Source organism: Cupressus sempervirens, chromosome 3 (assembly GCF_028749045.1).
Source record: "Cupressus sempervirens isolate cs-2001-9-10 chromosome 3, ASM2874904v1, whole genome shotgun sequence".
Taxonomy (NCBI): Eukaryota; Viridiplantae; Streptophyta; class Pinopsida; order Cupressales; family Cupressaceae; genus Cupressus; species Cupressus sempervirens.
Window position 1 is genome coordinate 134314248 of NC_143120.1, and position 21800 is coordinate 134336047.

Consider the following 21800-nt stretch of genomic DNA (forward strand, 5'->3'; position numbering starts at 1 on the left):
AAAATGAACGTTATGGTTTGAAACAGGCATCTAGACCTTGGTACTCTAGGTTGGATGCTTGCTTGACTACAAATGGTTTTGTTCGTGGTGGGGTGGACGGCACCCTATATACCAAGGTTGAAGGTGATTATATTTTGGTTGTTTAAATATATGTTGATGACATAATTTTTGGTTCCACAAATGATAAAATGCTAAGTCACAAGGTTCGAGTTCAAGTTCGACAACTATGAAGTTCGGATGATGTTCGACAAGGCAAAAAAATTCAAAAAAAATCAACAATAAATTTGTCTTATATAATTTTCCAAAAATATATAAATATATGATCATGATTGCAAAGTATGATATTTTTTTACTTTTCATTGCTAATAAATAGAATTAAAATTTAAAAATAATAATTGTTCTATTTAATTTTTACTAATAAAATAAAAGTGTGAATATTACAGAATTAAAAATAATAACAAAAGTATTGTAATAATAATTAAATTAATAATAATAAATAAACATACTAAATATTAATATTTTACTGATAATAAATATATATAGATATATACAAACATATAAATATTTTCCTATAATAAATACATATCGATACAAATATTTTACTGTTAATAAAGAGATAATAAAAATAACATTTATTTTAATAATCATATAAATTTATAATACATTAAAACCTAATAATAAATATACCATTTACTATTATAATCTTACTAAAGTTTCAAACCTAAACAAATAAACAAAAAATGGTCGCTTGCTGGAGAAAACAAATAGACAAAGCTTTGGCTGTCGTTGGAGAGACCATCAGCTGGAAGTTTACACAATTCAGCAGATGCACATGTCGAACAGAGCTTAACAAAGATGAATGGCAGGAGGCTGAAGCCGGACGCATCTTCAGATACAAGCTTCAGACACAACCCTTCAATGGCACCTCGATATTCAGATGTTCAGGCAATCTTTTTGCCCTAGGTTCAGATATGATTGGATGCATTTTCAATAGACTATGGGCATCATTTTGTAAATCTGATAACAGCTCCGTATGAATTTCATGACGAATTTAGACGATTCTTTTTTTTAATGGGTTCGCCGAATTTCGAACCTGAAGCTGAAAATTCGGCAAACCCTCTTAGATAATATGTCCAAACAATTTTCAGTTATATCGGAATTTGAATTTGAAATGTCTTTATTAGGAGAACTGGACTTCTTTCTTAGTCTCCAAATTACTCAAATGAAACAAGGTTTATTCCTTTCATGAACAAAATATGCGAAAGAAATGCAGAGAAGTTTCAAATGGCTGATTACAATCCAGTAAGTACACCAATGGAATCTGGTTGTAAATTAGTCAAAACTGATGATTCACCAGTTGTTGATCAATCTGAGGATGAATCTATGATTGGAAATTTGCTTTATCTTACAGCTTCAAGACCTAATTTAATGCAAGTCATATGTCTGGTTTCAAGTTTTTAATCTGCTCCTATGCAGTCACATCTTAATGCAGTCAAAAGAATCTTTAAGTACATTCAAGGCACACTTGTTTATGGCTTATGGTATCCTCATAATAATGACTTCACTTTAGTTGGGTTTACAAATGCTAACTGGGGTGGCTCCATGGATGACGAAAAGAGCACTACTGGTATTGTATTTTTCTTAAGTGATCATCTTGTTGCATGGCATAGTAAGAAACAGGAATGTGTAACTTTTTGTACTGCAAAATCAGAGGATACAGCAGCTATTGCTTGTCGTACGCAATTGATTTGGATGGCTTATCAGCTGCTCACAAGGGTAGTCAAGTCACAAAACCTATTTCCATTTTTTTGTGATAATACAAGTGCCATTAACTTGTCCAAGAATCTTTCATGCATTCTCGAACTAAACACATTGCTATAAAATTTCATTTTCTGTGTGAAAAGGTTCTACCAAACAAGTTTCAGCTTCAGTATATTCCTACTCAAGCACAGGTTGCGGATATTTTTACAAAGGCCTTGCCTCAGGAAACCTTTAAACGGTTTCGTACACAATTGGGAGTTCTCTCTCAATCATTGCTTCTTTAATTTCAGCATTCAGTATGGGGGAGCTTGCTATCTTGGTTACTGCTACATGATAGCAACTTCTATGTTTATAGCAGTATTATTAACATTCTAAAGTTTGAACTTTTGGTGCCAATTTTGTGTCGTGTTTTGTCCTTGAGGCAAAAAGGAGGAGATCTTGATTCTGTCTATCAATTTGTTACTTGTTATCAGTATGACAGCATACATTAGCATTTGTTACCCTTGTATTGCATTGCATTACAAACTATATTGCTTTTACAAGTTGACAGAGTACATGTGACAGTTTTGGTTACAGGTTGACAGGATACATGTGACAATTTTGGTTACAGGTTGACAAGATACGTGTAACAGCATTCAGATTTGGTTATGACTTGAGGTATGACAAAATATGGTGATTTCATTACATTTCATTATATTTGATATCAACCAGTGTGAGTTGCATCATTATTGTTGTGTATGATATCTGATGTGCATATGTTCACTTCTCACATTAGATATTATGTGTGGTATTCTTGACAATATCTTAGCGTGTTTGATTTCAAGTATGCAGGATTAATTGATTATTCAGTTTTTTCCATCAAGGACAGAGGGGGAGGACAATGTCTAATTTTATTTCTCTCTCTTCCATAGATTTACTTCTATTTCTAATGGTCACTCCTCATCTATCTTTCCATATTCTCTCTCTGTTCAATATGGAAACTTTCTCTTTCTTTCTTCAGAATGTTTTTATTTCTCTCTTTCTTCATTATAGAAACATTCTTATTTATACTAGTATATATAGATCATTTATGATCTTAGTTTAATAACACATTCATTATTTTACCATAATAGAAAAAGGAAAGTTGTTTTGATCATTTTGAAAAACCCTAAAGCGAGCACAAAGCGACTGCCATGACCCAGCTCGAACTGCTATGTAGCTTGATTTGTTCATCTTGTTTTCTTATGGGATTTTAATATAATGATCAGATTTCTGTTCTCGTTCTTTTGGTGGTAATTGTGTCTAGAAGAAATGCAGATTCTTCACAGGTATTGTGTTTATTTTACACAAACAAACTTACAAAAAGATTAACTGTTGTTCTTCTGGGATTATTGGGTGATTTGAGTAGCATTTTTGTTTTAGACTAATGTTAAACTACGAGTTTAAAGTTTCTCCCAGTGACAGAATGGATTCTGATAATTTTTTCATAATAACTTTGTTTCTGTGAGGGTATTTTTTAAAAAGGAAGGTTCTGCTGAAGGACGAAACAAAGGTAACAGGTGGCATTTTTATTTCAGAACACACAGAGGTATGTGATTTCATTATCAATCTTTTCTTGAAAACAAAGACCAAACTTTAAATGCTCAAGCGACAAAATCGGTTTCATTACTTTTCTACTAAGAAGGTGGCTTTGGTTTAAAACCCAAAATAGGGCATTGATTATTTCTTGGCTCTGAAAAGCTTTGGGTTTGTTTCAATGAGAAAATGATGGTTTTGGTTCTTGGTTAAATCATAAAGAAAGATATTGTTGCATCTTTGTGTCAGGAAGAAGATTTGATTTGTATTCGGTGGTAAATCTTAGATGTTGTTTATAAAATCCATTACAGTTATCTTGACAGTTATAACAGTTTCTCTTTACCACCTGTTTGAAGATTATTAACAAAGCTCTTATTGGGTTTGTACTAAGGATGATTTTTAATTATCAACAGTTTGTGATAACAGATTTTAAGAATGAAGGATTTGTTTGGTGAAAAATTCAAAAATGCTTCGCAGGGTTTGTGTACAGTTCTGGGTGCTTTTGCTATACAGTTTCTAATAAGAATTTGTTTAAAGAATGTTTTTTAAAAACAAACCCTAGTACGGGTTAGTTTGACAGCCAGGTTTCTTGAAATGAATAACTGTTCTAGTTTGTGAGAAAGAATGTTTTTGTAAAAACCCTAACCGGGTTTATCAGAAAATATAGGGTTGTTTACTTTGTATTTTTTTTATGGTTTTGATCATGATAGCTAATAATTGAGATTCAGATCCATGCCTTCAACAGAAATAAGGAAAACTTGAGAAGCTTTTCCCTAACAGAGGGTCAACAGATATGACAGTAATACTTGTTTGTTGAAACAGTTGTAAGCAAGGAATGAAAATTGAAAGTGTATTTTATACCCTTTATAAATGAAGGTAGGCATGCAAATGATTACAGCATGTGTGTCTATCTCCACTTGTATAAGGTTGTATCTGTGTATTGATTCATTGACATATCATATGACTGCATATGATCTCATGGATGCAAAACTATTGTTGTATTTATCAGACCCTTTGTAATTTGCTTACTATTTCAGTTATAATCAGGAAGAGGGTTTTAGGCATGCAAAATGTTTACAGCATGTGTGTCTATCTCCACTCGCATAAGATTGTATATGTTTATTGATTCATTGACATATCATATGATTGCATATGATCTCGTGGATGCAAAACTATTGATGTATTTATAAGACCATTTGTAATTTGCATACTATTTCAGTTGTAATTAGGAAGAGGCATTGGTGCTCCTTGCAGTACATGCTGCAAAACTTTGTAAAAGAGTTGATGCTCATTTAAATCAACAAAGAGATACAGATTGGAGTGGTTTTTCTCTCTCTGACAAAACTAGTTGGTTTTGAGGATTTCCTACTTGCCACAAAATAATGTGTTATGGTGTTTCTTTGTGTTCCATTTAGATGCTCTAATAAATTCCTTTATCAGTTTCAGTTTATATTGTTATGTTTATGTCATTGATTAAAAAGTTGAATAGCTATTCAATCTGATCTGTTATATTGTAATTTCTCACTTCATTGTTCATATTTGTTATAATCTGAAAAAGTATAATTGAGTCTTAAACTATGATTCGCCCCCCCACCCTGTTATGGAAGTGGAAGCATTAACCAGAAATAATAAAGTTACAGTACAAACTAGATGCAAAGAAATAGTAAAAGAAAATAATGAAGAATAACAACACAACCAACAATACATAGATATATGCAATAAAACCTTGACAATATGTCAAGGAAACATCCATGGGGCAAGTATTGGTAATCTTATTGCTCAGAAGAAACTCTATCACATCTCCAACTTCACAGTTGTTGCGGCAATGATACTCTTGAAAGCATTATGATATGCCTTCATAGAAAATAAAGCTATATAATCTCTTGAAGATAAGCGAAAAACTCTCAACATCAAATAAAACTCAATTTATTCCTCAAAAAACTCTTTTAAAGATATAAATTGTTCTTTTTTCTAAAATAGAGTAAGATTGTTTTCACAATGTTGTTTTTTTTCGCTTTTCTCCATTGTTGTCATTATCTAAAATCTGCACCTTGACAACAATTTATGCAATACTTGCCCAAGGCCATGTCTCACCCCTTTTGCAAACCAAGAGAAGCCACACTCCAGTTTAACTTCTCTATCAGCACTAGTTGAGTAAACATATCTGCACAATTTTTAGGTGTATGGACCTTTTCAAGAGATACTCCATCTTCTTCAATAACCTATCTTACAAAATGTTACTTAATCTCAATACACTTAATTTTACTGTGATAAGCTGGATTTTTAGCCAAATGGGTAGCACTTTGACTATCAAAGAATTTAATCACATTGTCCTGCACTTTTCCAAACTCACCCAAAAAACCCTTCAACCAAATTGCCTCTTTACATGCATGTGAGACGGCCATATATTCTACCTCAGTTGTAGATTGAGCAATTGTTGCTCGGAGTTGTGACATCCAACTAATTGCTCTACCTACAAGACTAAAGACATAACCTGATGTAGACCTCCTTTTGTCCAAATCATCTGCAAAATCATAATTAACATAACCTTACACTGAATCGCTACAATTGTTATAGGTGATACAATAATTACTTGTGCCTCTAAGATACCAAAACACCCATTTCACTGCAGCCCAATGCTCTTTATCTAGATTTTCCATGTATCTGTTGACACCACCCAGTGCATGTGAAATATCTGGTCTTGTACATACCATCGCATACATTAAACTTCCTACTGCATTTGCATATAGTACACGAGACATATAATCATTTTCTTCCTTAGTACTAGGACATAAACTTGAAGAATGCTTAAAATGGGAAGCTAGAGGGATATTAATAGGTTTCACATTTTGCACACCGAATCTAATGAGAATCTTCTCCACATATTTCCTTTAATCATTTTCTTCCTTAGTACTAGGACATAAACTTGAAGAAAGCTTAAAATGGGAAGCCAGAGGGATATTAACAGGTTTCACATTTTGCAAACCGAATCTAATAAGACTCTTCTCCACATATTTCTTTTATGATAACAATAGCTTACCATGCTCCTTGTCTCTGTGTATCTCTATACCCAAAATTTGTTTTCATGCTCCTAGATCCTTCATATCAAATATCCTAGCCAACTGAGCCTTCAACTTATTAATTTCAGCTGTGCTCTTACTTGCTACAAGCATATCATTAACACATAATACCAAGATAATGAATAAGCCACTTTCTGAACTTTTAAAGTAAACATAATTGTCATATTCACTTCTTATGAAGTTTGGGCTCACCATGAAGGAATCAAACTTCTTGTACCATTGCCTGGGTGACTGCTTCAGACCATACAATGATTTCTTGAGTTTGCAAGAAAATTTCCTATTGCAATCTTGAACAAACCCTTCTGGTTGTTCCATATATATATCCTCATCCAAATCTCCATGAAGAAATGATGTTTTAACATCTAGTTGCTCTAACTCAACATTAAGCTAATGCTAATACAATCCGGATAGAAACAAGCTTAACAACTGGTTAAAAAACCTCATGAAAATCAACACCTTCTTTTTGAGAATATTCTTTTGCTACCAGCCTTGCCTTGTATCTTTCAATTTTATCATCAACAACCTTCTTCAGTTTGTAGACCCACTTGCAGCCAACAACCTTTTTACCCTTTGGAAGTTCTACCAAGTCCCATGTCTTACGCACCCATTTCTTCTTTCATAGTTATTTTCCATTTAGCATTACTCATTGCTTCCTGATAACAACTTGGTTCCCCGTCGTTAGAAATCAAAGCAACAAATGAAACAAAATCATCATACCTTTTAGGAGGATTCTTAACTCTGTGTAGATCTCCTAAGAGATGGTTGTGGTAATTCCACAAATTCCTATATATCTTCTAAATCTACTCCTCCTTCTTCACAAAGATTTTATTGCTCGTTTTCTTCTATAGAAGGATGAGTTTTCAACTGAACTTGTTGATATTGTGGTACTTGTTCTCGTTCCAAATTATATTCTACAAAGTCTGATTTTGCTAGAGAGGATTCATCAAATACTACATCTCTGTTAATGATGACTTCGTGGGTAGTAGGATCCCACAATCTATATCCCTTAACTGTATCACCATAGTCAACAAAGGAGTATTTCTTGGATTTGGGATCTAACTCAGAAAGTTGATTTTTAGAAACAAGAGCATAAGGATCACAACCAAATATTTTCAGATTTGAAAAATCACATGAATGATCTATTCATACATCTTCAAGAATCTTGCAACTGATGGTGACCAATTTACTAGATAGCATGATGTATTAACTACATCTACCCACATCTCTTGCTGCAATTTGGCATTACTAAGCATACTACTTGCTCTCTCTAAAAAAGTCTTGTTCATATGTTCAACAACACCATTTTGTTACGGAGCATAAAACATGGTTTTATGTCTTACGATCCCAACTTCCTTGCAATAATTCTCAAACTCTAAAGATGTGAACTCGCCTCCATTATTTGTTCTCAAATACTTGATTGATCTGTCTGTACTCTTTTCAACAAAAACTCTAAATTGTTTGAATACACGAAACAAATCAGCTTTGTTTTAATTAAAAAAGGCTCATACTTTTCTTCAGTGGTCATCTATAAATGTCACAAAATATGATGCTTCTCCAAAAGAAACTATAAGGTATGGACCCCAAACATTTGAGTGGATATAGTCTAGAATACCTTTGCTTGTATGACTGCCAGATTTAAACATCTCTCTACATTGTTTTCCAAAGACTCAATGCTTGTAAAAATTCAAATTCAAAGATTTTAAGTTTGGAAGCAACATACGATTACTAGTACCTTTAGCTCTTTCTCGCTCATATGACCCAGTCATTGATGACATAATCAAGTAAATTTGTCACTTTCCTTAGATACCACTATCGCATGTCTTACATTTGTACTTCCTTCCAACCTATAAAGGTTTTTGACTTTAGTAGCCTCCATCACCACTAAAATTTCCTTGGACACTTTAAAAACTCCACCTTGACAATAGAATTTATAACCACCAGAATCCAAAACACCCAAGGAAATTAAAATCTTTTTCAGTTCTGGTACATGTCTTACCCCTTATAATGTCTTTACAATACCATCAAACATCTTGATTTTATACTCCTAATCCCAACAATCTTAGTAAAAAGCATTATTTCCCATAATAACAACACCTCCATCAATAGGTTGGTAAGAAGAGAACCAACTCCTATGTGGACGCATGTGATCAGAAGCACCAGAATCTAAAATTCATTCATCTTGATGTTGTGAGTGTTAGCATGAATGTTGATGGTACTACTTTGGGAGAGTAGCCTAAGCATTGGACAGCATTGACTTGTTGCATTCATGACTGTGTTTGTCATTGATGTCAACATAGCAGTAAGCCTATAAAGACTAGCAGAGTAGTAGAGAGATCATACTTGTACGGACAGACTTTTGATGTACAAGTCAAGTGCAGTTAAGGACATGATGTACCTTATGTCCTGATAATGAGGTTAAATGTGTAGAGTCTAAGACGAAGATGTACGGAAGTTATAAGTGATTTACAAAGAGCAATGCACAAACAGAGTAACTATTAAGCAATTTCTGGTGATTACATTATATCTCCTAACAGAGATATAATCTGGTGATGTGCGACCAGTAAGTGACAGAAAACAGTCTGATGGTGACATCAGCAAGTGCGCAAGCCCTAGTATCGCACATGTTAAGTTTTGTATAGACTGTGAGCCGACGGTGCTATTGTAATTATGAATTAATTAATTGGGAAAGCCTCAAGGCCGACTCAAGAAATTATTTTGAAGATGGTTTATAAAGGAAAGATGTTTTCCTTGCTTGTAAGTATAAAATGCGATTGAGTACTCAAAGTGATCGAGGAAGTGTGAAAAGGAGCAGAGTGTTTGGTAAATGCGAGTAAGTGATCCAAGGGATTATTGAATGCGAGATTTGTGATCTGATTACAAGATCTGAAGGAGCAGAAGTCCAGTTGACAGGACAAAGAAAGAGGAAGGAAGTACTATTCATTTATATTATTCTCCAAGGAATAATATAGAGATTATTTGGACAGTGGGTTCATTGGTCTTGCCCCTAAAGCTATTTGGACAGTGGGTCCATCTGTCTTCTACAACTCCTAAAAGGATTGGCACAACTCCTAATAGGGTTGGAATCTCCTAATAGGGATTTAAAGTCTCCTAACAAGGACTAATATGTATTGAATGTATTTATAGACTCCTAATAGAGTCCATCCTCTAACAAGGAATATTTATATTAGTACATCATCTTGTGGGTACCATTCCCATCGGGGTTTTCCCTCTGATCAAGAGTTTCCCTAGTTAACATATCCGGTGTTATTATGCATGAGTATCTTGTTGTGGTTTCTGATTATATTGCTCATATGATTAAGATATAATAAAGTTGATAATTGTGATAATAGTTGTATAACTTATTCACCGCCCCCCCCCCCTCTCTCAGTTATATTAGTGGACTATATATTCTAACAATTGGTATCAGAGCATCAAGTCCCTGAAGAGAAAGCTTAACAGCTTTGGGAGATCCATGGTGAGTCATTTCAGTAAAGATAGTCCTGAGACAAATAGAGGAAATTTCAATGCCTAGAAGATAGAGCTTCTTGGTGAGTTATCAAATATGTGTAAAGATCTGAGCATTGAGTTTCCAAATCTAGAATCCTTTTGTTGCATACAAAAGAATAGAAGCACAAGTAAAGACAGATTCATATCCGAAAAAGACATGAAAATCAAAGGTGTTGATCTACTTATAAAAAGAGAGCCAGAAGGTATGAAAATTTTCATTTGTTGGACACGCAAAGAGTTTGGTCATTTTTCATCAAGATGTCCTAAGAGAGTAAGAAAAACCAGAAAGAATTCGCTCTTTGATGAAGATCAAGAATTTAAAGCAAGTATCGAAAGATTATTGAATGACTGTGATGTAAAGATAATGAGCCTGAATTGGTTAAGAAAGATGAAGTAATAGAAGAGATAGCTTTGGTAAATATTATTGATGATGATGAAGAAGAAGAAATTGTTAGAGAAAATGTTGAAGTTTCCTTTGAGACTAACAATGATCTACAGAATGATGTACAAATTGTTGAGCAAAGAGGAGAAAGATCTGAACCAAGAGAAGATATAAGAGTTGAGTTAGCAACTCCTACCTCTAGCAAGAATCTGACAAAGAATCACCCTCCAGAGCAGATAATGGGAAGCAAAGACAAAGGAGTGATGACAAGGAACAAAGTTAATAAAGAGATATGTATGATTTCTCAAGTTGAACCTAAGAGTGCAGATGAAGCCTGTAAAGATAATCATTGGATTCAAGCAATGAAGGAAGAATTAGATCAGATTGTGAAAAATGAAACATGAGAATTAGCTCTTGGACCTAAAAACAAGAATGTTATTGGAACTAAATGGGTAGTCAGAAACAAGATGAATGAACATGGTGAAGTTGTAAGAAACAAGGCCAGACTTGTGTGTAAAGGATATTCACAATAAGAAGGAATAGACTATGAAGAAACTTATGCCCCTATAGCCAGAACGGAAGCAGCGGTGATGTTCCTGGCTTATACAGTGAATAAGAAATTCAAAGTGTATCAGATGGATGTAAAATCAGATTTCCTGAATGGAGAACTTGAAGAACAAGTTTGCATTGAGCAACCTGAAGGTTTCCCTCTAACAGAAGAAAATGACATGGTATGCAGACTAAAGAGAGCTCTATATGCTCTGAAGCAACAACCTAGAACCTAGTATGCAAGGTTGGGCAACTATTTGGTAAAGCTTGGATTTGCTAAAGGTACGGCAGATAGTAACCTGTATTTGAAAGAAACAGAGAATGGTTTGTTGATAATAGTAATATTTGTTGATGACATAATATTTTAAGGTAATGATGAAGCAAGTAATAAGTTTGTTGAAGAAATGAAGAATGAGTTTGAAATGAGTATGATAAGAGAAATGAAGTTTTTCCTAGGTTTACAAATTGTGCAGAACAGTGATGGCATTTTTATTTCACAAGCTAAGTATTTGAAAAACTTGTTGAAGAGATTTGGCTTGGAAAGTTTTAAGCCTGTTGGTACACCAATGATAACTAGTCACAAGTTATCTAGAAAAGATGAGACACCTACAATTGAACACAAGAAGTACAGATTTTGCAATATTTGACTCACACCAGACTAGATATAGAAAATGCAGTTGGGATTGTAGCTAGATTTCAAGTTGATCCTAAGGAGTATCATTATGTAGCAGTAAAAAGGATATTCATATATTTAAAGAGAACATATGATTATGGAATATGGTATGACAGATCAAGTGATTTCACTCTATGTGCTTATACTGATGCAGATTGGGCAGGTAGTATGGATCATAGAAAGAGAACCAATGGTGGGGCATTCTTTCTTGGAGAAAGATTGGTTTCTTGGCTGAGAAAGAAATACGATTGTGTTTCGCAAAGTATAGCTAAGGCAAAGTATGTCACAGCAGCAAACAACTGTAATCAAGTGATGTAGATGAAGCAGATTTTGAAAGACATCAGGATAGAATTTCAAAACCTGTTATCATATACTGTGATAACACTAGTGCAGTAAGTATGTCTAAGAATCATGTATTGCACTCTAAGACTAAGCATATATCTATTAAGTATCATGTTTTAAGAGAGAAGGTAGCAGAAAAGGAGATTAGACTAGAGTATGTGAGTACTAAAGATCAGATTTCAGATATCTTTATAAAGCCTTTACCTAAAGATTCATTTGAGTGTTTAAAAGGTATGCTTGGGGTTATGTCTCTGCCTACTTGAGAGTAGATGATGCAGTAAGACAGCACTATTGTTTGACTAGACTGAATGTTGATGCTTCCTGTATGGGGGAGTATTTGTGATGAGCAGAGTCAGTAAGGACTCTTAGTAGTTGGTATTAAACAGTGTCTTCGGACACTTGAGTTGGTTGTAAACTTGGAGTAGACAATTGACATAATGAGGCTTTGTCATTAATGTCAATGGGGGAGAAGAGTGCATGAAAATCTCTACTTTATTAGGGAGATTTAGAAAGATTCATGAATATCTCTATGGGGGAGATATGCAACATGAAGATACAAGAACAGAGCAATGTTCTAGAGGATTTCAGATTTGATTGATGAAAAGGATTTGAAAAGATGAGAACAACAACAGCAATAGCTAAGTACTGTTTGGCATTATTAACTTAAATGTTTTTTCATCTATGTTGTCATCAATGCCAAAGGGAGAGATTATTAGCATGAATGTTGATGGCACTACTTTGGGGGAGTATCTTAAGCATTGGAGAGCATTGACAAATTGCATTCATGATTGTGTTTTTCATTGATGTCAACATAGCAGTAAGTCTATGAAGACTGGCAGAGTAATAGATAGAGATCATACTTGTACGGACAGACTTTTGATGTACAAGTCAAGTGCGGTTAAGAACATGTTGTACCTTGTGTCCTGATGATGAGGTTAAATGTGCAGAGTCTAAGACAAAGATGTACGGAAGTCATAAGTGATTTACAGAGAGTTGTGCAAAGATAGAGTAACTATTAAGCAATTTATGGTGTTTACATTATATCTTTTAACAGAGATATAATCTGGAGATGCATGGCTAGTAAGTGACAAAAGACAGTCTGATGGTGACATCAGCGAGTGCGCAAGCCCTAGTATCACATGTGTTAAGTTTTGTATAGACTGTGAGCCGACAGTGCTATTGTAATTATGAATTAATTAATTATCTTATTATAATTTATTGGGAAAGCTTCAAGGCCGACTCAAGGAATTATTTTGAAGATAGGGTATAAAGGAAAGATTTTTTTCCTTACTCGTAAGTATGGAATGCAATTGAGTACACGAAGTGATCAAGGAAGTGTGAAAAGGAGCAAAGTGTTTGGTAAATGCAAGTAAGCGATCCAAGGGATTACTGGATGCGAGATTTGTGATCTGGTTACAAGATCTGAAGGAGCAAAAGTCTAGTTGGCAAGACAGAAAAAGAGGAAGGAACTACTATTCATTTCTATTATTCTCCAAGGAGTAATACAGAGATCATCTAGACAGTGGGTTCATTGGTCTTGCCCCTGAAGTTGTTTGGATAGTGGGTCCATCTGTCTTCTAAAACTACTAAAAGGGTTGGCACAACTCCTAACAAGATTGGAATCTCCTAACAAGGATTCAAAGTCTTCTAAAAGGGACCGATATGTATTGAATGTATTTATAGACTCCTAACAGAGTCCATCCTCTGACAAGGAATATTTATATCAGTACATCATCTTGTGGGTACCGTCCCCACCAGGGTTTTCCCTCTGATCAAGGGTTTCCCTAGTTAACATATCTAGTGTTATTGTGCATGAGTATCTTGTTGTGGTTTCTGATTATATTGCTCATATGGTTAAGATATAATAAAGATGATAATTGTGATAATAGTTGTATAACTAATTCACCCCCTCCCTCTTAGTTATATTGGTGGACTATATATTCTAACAATAAGATATTACAAACAGATAACACTTCACCAACCATATATAAATTTGCCTCAATTGGACTTGCTTCCTTTTTGGATTCATCATTCTCTTCCTTTCTTTTTCAACAATATTTCTTGAGACGCCCTGCTTTGTTGCAATACCAACATTTTCCCTTACTCTTTTTGCCTCTTAACTTGGATATGGATTTATCTCTCAAACCTTCCCCTTTTTTTGTGGAACAACCTCTAGCCACCATTGCTTACGGTGTGGAGGTTTCTATATTAGATTTCCTTCGCACCTCTTTAGGCAACAAAGCTCCCACAACAGAATCAAATTCAAGGGAGTCCCTTGTACTAAAACTAATATAAGTAACTAAGTGATTCCAAGGTTTGGGCAAAGAACATAACAGTATAACTACTTTGTCTTCATCTTTGATTTTTACATCTATACTACCCAATTGACAAATTAGAGCATTGAAAACATTTAAATGATCAGTTCGCAAGCTATATAGTTGCCTCTTCAAGTAGATTCAGTTTGTCAAGGATTTTGTCATATAAAGACTCCATTCTACTCCATAAACTTGCAACTGTATCTTCTCCAACAATATTAAATAGAACCTCATCTACCAAACACAACCGAATTGTGCTTAGGGCTCTCATATCCAAATCTTGCCAATCATCATCTGTCATATTTATCGATTTCTTTGACTTTCCACCCCAAATCATGCATTTGAAACCTTGGCCATTTGATGCTGCAAAAAACTCAACAACAAATCCTAATACTGCTACTGCGAAAAGAAACTGCTCTGATACCACTTGTTATTAAAGTGAAAGCATTAACCAAAAACAATAAACTTACAGCACAAATTAGATGCGAAGAAATAATAAGATAAAATAATGAAGAATAACAACACAACCAACAATACACAAATATACATGGTAAAACCTTGACAATATGTCAAAGAAACATCCACGGGGTAAGTATTGGTAATCTTATTGCTCAGAAGATACTCTATTACATCTCCAACTTCATAGTTGATGCTGCAATAATACTCTTTAAAACATTATGATATGCCTTCACAGAGAAGAAAGATATATAACCTCTTGAAGATAAGAGCAAAACTTTCAACATAGAATAAAACTTGATTTATTCCTCGAAAACTAAGAGTTTCCTTTTGAAGATAGAAATTCTTCTTTTTTCTAAAATAGAGAAAGATTGCTTTCACAATCATGTTTTTTCCGTTTTTCTCCATTGTTGTCATTATCTAACAGCCCCCCACCCCAAGTGTATCCACTTCCAACATAAGCTTTAATTTGTGGAATCATGACTTGAGAGTGGGGGCGTCCTTGGAAACGTGTCAATTTAGATGATCTAAAGAGGGCTGACGTGTACACTTCGAAAATTTATCAACTATAGTATTCTCCCTAAGCTAGCACCATGTAATATAAACTAGGGTTGTCAACTAGATGTGTATTAGAGATATTGAATATCACAAGATCATTGAATCAAGGAGAATCGTGCTAACTCTATTTAGTGCAATTACTTAGGTACTTAGAATCCTAACCAAATGTTTATACACAACTTACAAAAGTCAATGTAAGTTTAAGTTCCACAAAATGTTAAGGCTATTGGTGTATATTAGTTACTTAAGAGATATAAAATTTGTAATATGTTACTGTTACATATTTCCCATTACTCAACCTCTAAAATAGCCCTGCTAAATTTACCTTCAAGTCCAAATCACATTGGTGACTCAGCACAAGTGCATTACGGAAATGTTGAAAATATCTAGTCAACAGTTTACCAACAGGGATACATGGCAATGCATGAAAAAATAAATGTGTTTTCCTATGTTAACATTTTCTGAATCAAGGAAATGTTTGAAACAAATGAAAAAGACTTACATGTGGCTTCGCATAGGTTCCAACAAGGTACATAAACCGATAGGCTTTGTTGAAGAAGTCTTTGCATTCTTCCACTTTCCCTAACAGAAGCAAATAAAAATGCCACTCAGCTGATAATTGATCGGTATTCCAGAAGTCCATGCCCTACTCTAGCAAAGGTTATAAACCTTATACATTGCATTTTTACCTTTATTGGCCAACTGATAAATTTTCACAATGTCTCCCCCACTGCAGAAAGCCCTACCACCGGTACCCTGTAAAAATGTACTTCATCGTGTGAATTCTAAACCTTCGAAAATCAGCAAAAACAATGACGTGTTGCTCAAATGTCATCCTGATGATAAATCAAGTGACACGATCCCAAACGTGAATTGAAAAAGGCTTTCGTTTTTTCTTTTGCACAAAATCGTCCGCTCTTTAAAAGGTCATTGTATAATTGTACAGTAGGACACTCCTTAAAGCATGACCCATGTCAAATCTTTCTTCCTCGTTGCAATGAGAATGCCCAAAACTATTAAGAGTATTACCCATGTTCAAAAATTCCTCCCTTGTTGCAATAAAATACCAATAACTATGAGGAACATCTAAAATTTCCCAGACCAAAATTCAGGTTGGCAATAGAGCGTCGAAGGTGGCAAGATTGTAGTTCAATGAATCGAATTCATTGGAGTAGGATGTGACCCGAGTTTATGCAGTCTAAAGATGTTCCCACATAGCATTGAGAGGCAGAGCATAGTCTCTTCTGAGATTTACTAACTAAAAAGCACAAACTATGAATTACAGCTTACTCTGAGCAAAACGTGGCCTACATCTGGATGATCTTCCCATGCTTGGTAAAGTTTGTGAAGTTGAGAAACCTGCGAAAAGAAGCGCTGACATTTAAATAAATCTAAATCAAAGCGAATCAGAATGCGTGAGTAAACGAGTATTTATTCACATTACCATAGAAGTTGTGAAGGCATTGAGAGATTTAGGCCTGTTGAGAATGGCCTTGCGTGTGAAACCAATGCCTTCGACCATCACTTCTTTCTCATCATCTAATATTTTAGGCACAGAGGAAAGGGCTCGGCCTTTCAATGCACAAGAAGCAAATTCAAGCCCGAGCTTTCTGGACTGCAGCATTTCAGCAAGCTGCTGCCCGTCCTTTCTCTGCTTCGAATTTTTACCCTAAATGCCTCTTTCACAGGTCTCTATTTGTTTTTGTTTTTGCCCGATCGCGAAAACAATGAGAGAGGTTTTGTAGCATGTTGGGTTTAAATCTCAAGAACCATATCAGGCGGAAATGGTTCAAATGTTGTTTTAGTGTTAAACAGGGTTCAGTGCTTTGATCGGATGTGTTATGTACGAGCGTTGAGCATTAAAGGAAATTACTATAGCTAATATATGTTAGCTAATTTGAGACACTTGGAGCTTCATTCGGGATTTATCTTCCTTTCTAATAATTGTTTTTCCCCTTGTCTAATTTTCTGATATGACATATGCAAGAGACTCGCAATTATATTCCAAAATAGAAAATAAAACTATTATATATTTCAAGGTAAATCATTACAAAAATTGAGAGTAATTCTATTATATAAGATTGGAGAAAACAAGTGCCACATTTTTGGCACAGTAATTAGAAATTAAAATTTAAAAGTTAAATTTCTTCTATTACAATATTATATCTTAATAATATTTTTTTCTAAAAAAAAATATTAATTTTAATATATTAAATAGATGGGTCAAGGAAAATTAAATTTTTGAAAATAAGTGCAACTAGTGACATGTGCTTATCATTATAGTTTAGTAATAGAATTATATTAGCAAAAGTAGAAATAAGAATCTAAAAAATTTATTTTTAATTCAACTAAATTCTATATCATAATTCAAATAATTTCTGTCATGAAAAAATAAATATTATATATTTTAATTTAAACTTTAAAGATTAAATCAAAAGAGGATTTACCAAATTTGGTTATGACATGGTTTGGAATTTGATATTTAATTTAAATGTTAGTTCGCGCTGAAAATTGATAATAGTAAATTTATTATTACCAATTTAACTCCCCAAAATTCTAAGATATGCTTTAGCATTATTGATTATAATTATTATTTTATATTTGTATATTTTACAAGATTAATTTTAATCTTATATTTATATACTTTTACATTCATCAGATGAATACGATACACTAAATCATTGTTAGTAGCAAATAAAAATCTAAACTAATGTTCACCCATAACACCAATTGAAATGAACCAATCAAATTTGAGAGAGATAATTTTATAATATGTAAAATTTGTAAATAAATAACAAAATTTTATAAATATTTCAATGACAAAAAAATAGTATTTTCTAATTGGTGGAAACTAATTCATAATAGCACAAAGTGATTGTAATAGTGTATTGCCTAGTCAAATACAATAAGATATTATAAAATGTAGATTGTTTCAATTCAATTAGATAATATATCTTACCAAGGATCAACATGTATTTACCTATTAATTTAGATCTTGGAATTGTGTATAACTTGTTGGTGTTTTAAAACTACTAAGCAACAAAATGCTTAATACTGAGATGACAATACTCACACAATCTAAAGACTAGCCAATTCTTATTAGCAATTGTATGTGCAAAACCATTTGGGCCCAACTTCAACAAAACCAAGGGTGGTTTTCTATTCTTATGACTCTACAAAACCAGGGTGGGTATACCCAAGGATGATACAAGATCGAGAAAACTGTATGAGAATTATTTTAGTTTCATTATGATTCTCGTCTCAAATCCTCAAATACATACACAATTCTTGATAACTTGATAAACACATCCCATATAACAAATATGGCCAAAAATTCTTCTATAGATCTACAGGTGTTCTCAGCAATAGTGGCTAAATGAAGCTAAAACATTCCATGCAAACAAGTATTGCCCAACTTTTAAGATCTACAAAAAATAAAAGTAAAATTGATTTAATTCTGCATTTTTGACAACCATTTGTGACATATTTCTCTTTCAGCTAGATCAAATTTGATCAGTGCCTAATCCATTAGCGTTCAGAGTCTACTACAAATTTCTAGATCTAATTTGTTTCCTTACAACAAATTTTATCAGCAATTCTTATTAGAATTCATCATTCAAAATCCTTTCCATACTACAACAACCTTACCAAACTCATCAAAGCTTTTACTTAATCCATTGAACTAATAGCAGTGATGAATAGATATACAACCTAACTGAATTGCATTCAATTGCACAAGCCTTTACTCATACAACATCAAGATAACCAAGTAATCAAAAGGAGACAAAGTTCATAAAGAATTGATATGGGGATAGCTCATAATTTGTATTCATTTTCCTTGAAAATTGTATACAGTTTACAGTAAACTCAGAATGACCTTTAGAAAGAAACACAGATCATTCTATATTCATGTATTCTCAAGATCTGACAGAGAAAATGCACCACAAATTTTTTGCTCAAAATAATGGACCAAAAACAGACTAAGTATCACTTAGAAAAATAGAATTCAGACCATTCTCTAGCCCTGGAATCTCACTTATATAGTGTGAGATGCAACAAGCTTCAGGCTAAGAGAAAGTGACAGGTGCCCTTTACAAGAAACATTTACATACACCTATCACAAAATGACAAAAATGTGGGTAACAGAAGATATCAAAACATTCTTTTTGGTGGGTCAACTTCTATCACATCTTCTTTCGATGTTGAGTTGACTATCATTTTGATCTCTCCTTGTATGCAACTACTAAATTACCCAATGATGAAACTTGTTTTGATGATGACACGTCAACCTCCACCTGTGGGCTTTCACCGTCTTTATCCTGTATGGTGGGAGTAACTTCTACCTTTTCCCCTTCTTTGGTTGTATCAGCATCCTGTGGTCCCGAGTCTACAACTGAAAGTGCCAGATTATTCTTGTCTTCTTCTTCCAGTTGGGCCTGACTAGTGATGGGGTCAATGATTTGAATCTCCTCACCATGTACTTCATCATTATTAGTTTCATCTTCATCAAACTGTTCACCAAGAGCCATTTATGCCATCCACTTGTCAAATAATGTGTCATCTGGCCAATTAAAATGAAAAATATCCTTCCGTCCTTTTAGTATATAATCAGCCTTATTATTAATATCAACAAATTTCTGTTTTAAAGAATCAAAAAATATTTGGGCTTTCACCATTTCTTCTGTTGTGGTGGCCCACCATGCATGCCCTATTTCATTTATGACTTGATTCATTCTTAAATAGAATAAATCATCAAGTTCATTTGCCCATTCCTCTTTGCTTTTCAAATTATTTTTCTTATCTAAGGCACAAGGAAATAAACTGAATTTTTGGCTCTTGTATTTGTTTAAGTAGCCTATTATTTTCTTCTATAAATGTATCCTTTTATTGTCAAAATCGGCAAGATCAAAAACAATGTCAAAGGTTTTTTCAATCCGATCATGAGAATTATTTATAACAGATAAACACAAAAAGGTCATTACTTTCTCCCTTCTTACCCATTTGTTCACAATAGGCTTTAGAGCCTCATCATTTGCTTTTAACTCCTCCCAGATATTAATCACCCTGGCCAATTGATCATGGATTAGTGGCCATTCAACTTTGTCCCCTAGATATGTGAGAGCTTTTCTTAGTTTATCTTCATATTTAGATTCCAGCTCCACATGTAAGGCTCACAATTTACTCTTTTCTTCTTCAAAATCCTCAGTAGTGTAGTAATGTGGCCTTTGGGGTGTATCTAGCAATTCTATGAGAGGGGTAGATTTGAAAGGTTCAACTGGGGGGCGAGGGTATGTTATTCTAGGCCTAATGGATCTTCCCAATAGCTTGTTCTCAAGCTCAATTCTCTTTTTTACCTCTTTATTATAAGCATCCACCACTGTCTCATACTTGCTATGCAATTCAAACATGGCTTGTTCCTCCTTCTTAGCAGTGGCCAAAAGAAACTTGGAAGAATCCACATTCCAGTATGCTACATGTACATGGGAGGTGTCAGCAACCCTTCTCACAAGTATATTCCCCATTAATCCAGACTCATTTGGTTGCGATGATGTGGCTCTAGATCCTCTCTTCAATGACCAACTGACCAATGTAGCTTGATCCTCAATAAATGTGGTGCCTTGGAAGTCCTTTTTATTTGGGTCTTGCAACTCCAATCTATTTGAAACAGAATTGAAAATTAATGCATCCGCAATATCCCAATTAGGCAACAATAGTACGTTAGAAGTCTTTACCATTTGCCTTCCCTCTTCAAGGGTAATGTTCTGGAACTCTTGCATCATTTGTTCCTTTTTTTTTTTTTTGATGGAGGCTTCATCTATTTCTAAATTCTCTATTTTCAATTTTTTGCACTTTTCCTCAAACATATTCATGTTTGCCCTCCAGGCAAACTGTTGAAAAGCCCTAGATTTCACAAAACTGTCATGAGCCAAAAATTGATGATTTGCTTGTTCTAACATAGGGTTCAATTCCCTTCCTCTATAATCAACTATTGTTAGGTCTAGACTTGGTAGAGGAGGCTCTGGAGGGTTACCTTCATCCAATTCTACTTGAGTAATAAAAATACCTCCCTGTGACCCCATCTCCTCAACTTGCTCACTTGTGAGCTATTCTTCTCCAATCCTCAAAGGAGATTGATTGGGCAAATGTTCCTCGACTTGAGGCCTCTCTTTTCTTATTACCTTCTGCCTCTTGGGACTAGGCTCATCAGGTCTCTCCTCTAGGGTTGTACTAGTGGATCCCATTATTTGTTTGCCCTTATCTACAGGAGCCCTTTTATTTTGAATTACAGTGTAACCAGGCTTCCTCTGTACAATTATTTGACCAACTCCTATATTAGGAGTGAAAACCAACCTCCTCATGACGTCTCTAGCCTTGTCAGGATGAGAATCAAATAAAAATTGTTTATTTTCATTCATGTCTTCCATTATTGCAGGGAAGTTACTCATGAGTTTATTTATTCTGTCAACCTCTGTATTAGCACTATCTAAAGGACTATAATTCTGATCAAAACAATGAATGAATTCTAGGACCCGGGAGTAAACTCTCCATTTTTCTTTTTTAGTTTCTTGTTCCTGTAATGAGAATTCATTTCTTATAATGTCCTCTGGATAATATGAATCATG

The 21800-nt window shown here is 34.1% G+C and overlaps 1 protein-coding gene across 4 annotated transcripts in view; it reads right to left on the reverse strand.

Annotated features, from left to right (window-relative positions):
* LOC149565119 (3-hydroxyisobutyryl-CoA hydrolase-like protein 1, mitochondrial) overlaps positions 1-17152 on the reverse strand; it is a 140497-nt gene extending 123345 nt beyond the window's left edge. For 3 of the 4 annotated variants that reach the window (XM_089818664.1, XM_089818662.1, XM_089818663.1), the window contains exons 1-4: positions 16622-17071; positions 16468-16536; positions 15867-15933; positions 15680-15759 (exon numbers count right to left, since the gene is read on the reverse strand). In XM_089818664.1, coding sequence (XP_089674790.1) covers positions 15680-15759; positions 15867-15933; positions 16468-16536; positions 16622-16801 — 396 coding nt within the window. In that variant the 5' untranslated portion in view covers positions 16802-17071. Of the gene's footprint in view, positions 1-15679; positions 15760-15866; positions 15934-16467; positions 16537-16621 lie in introns of all 4 variants that reach the window. The other variant, XM_089818660.1, reaches the window with a different exon arrangement.
* Positions 17153-21800: the final 4648 nt, after the last annotated feature.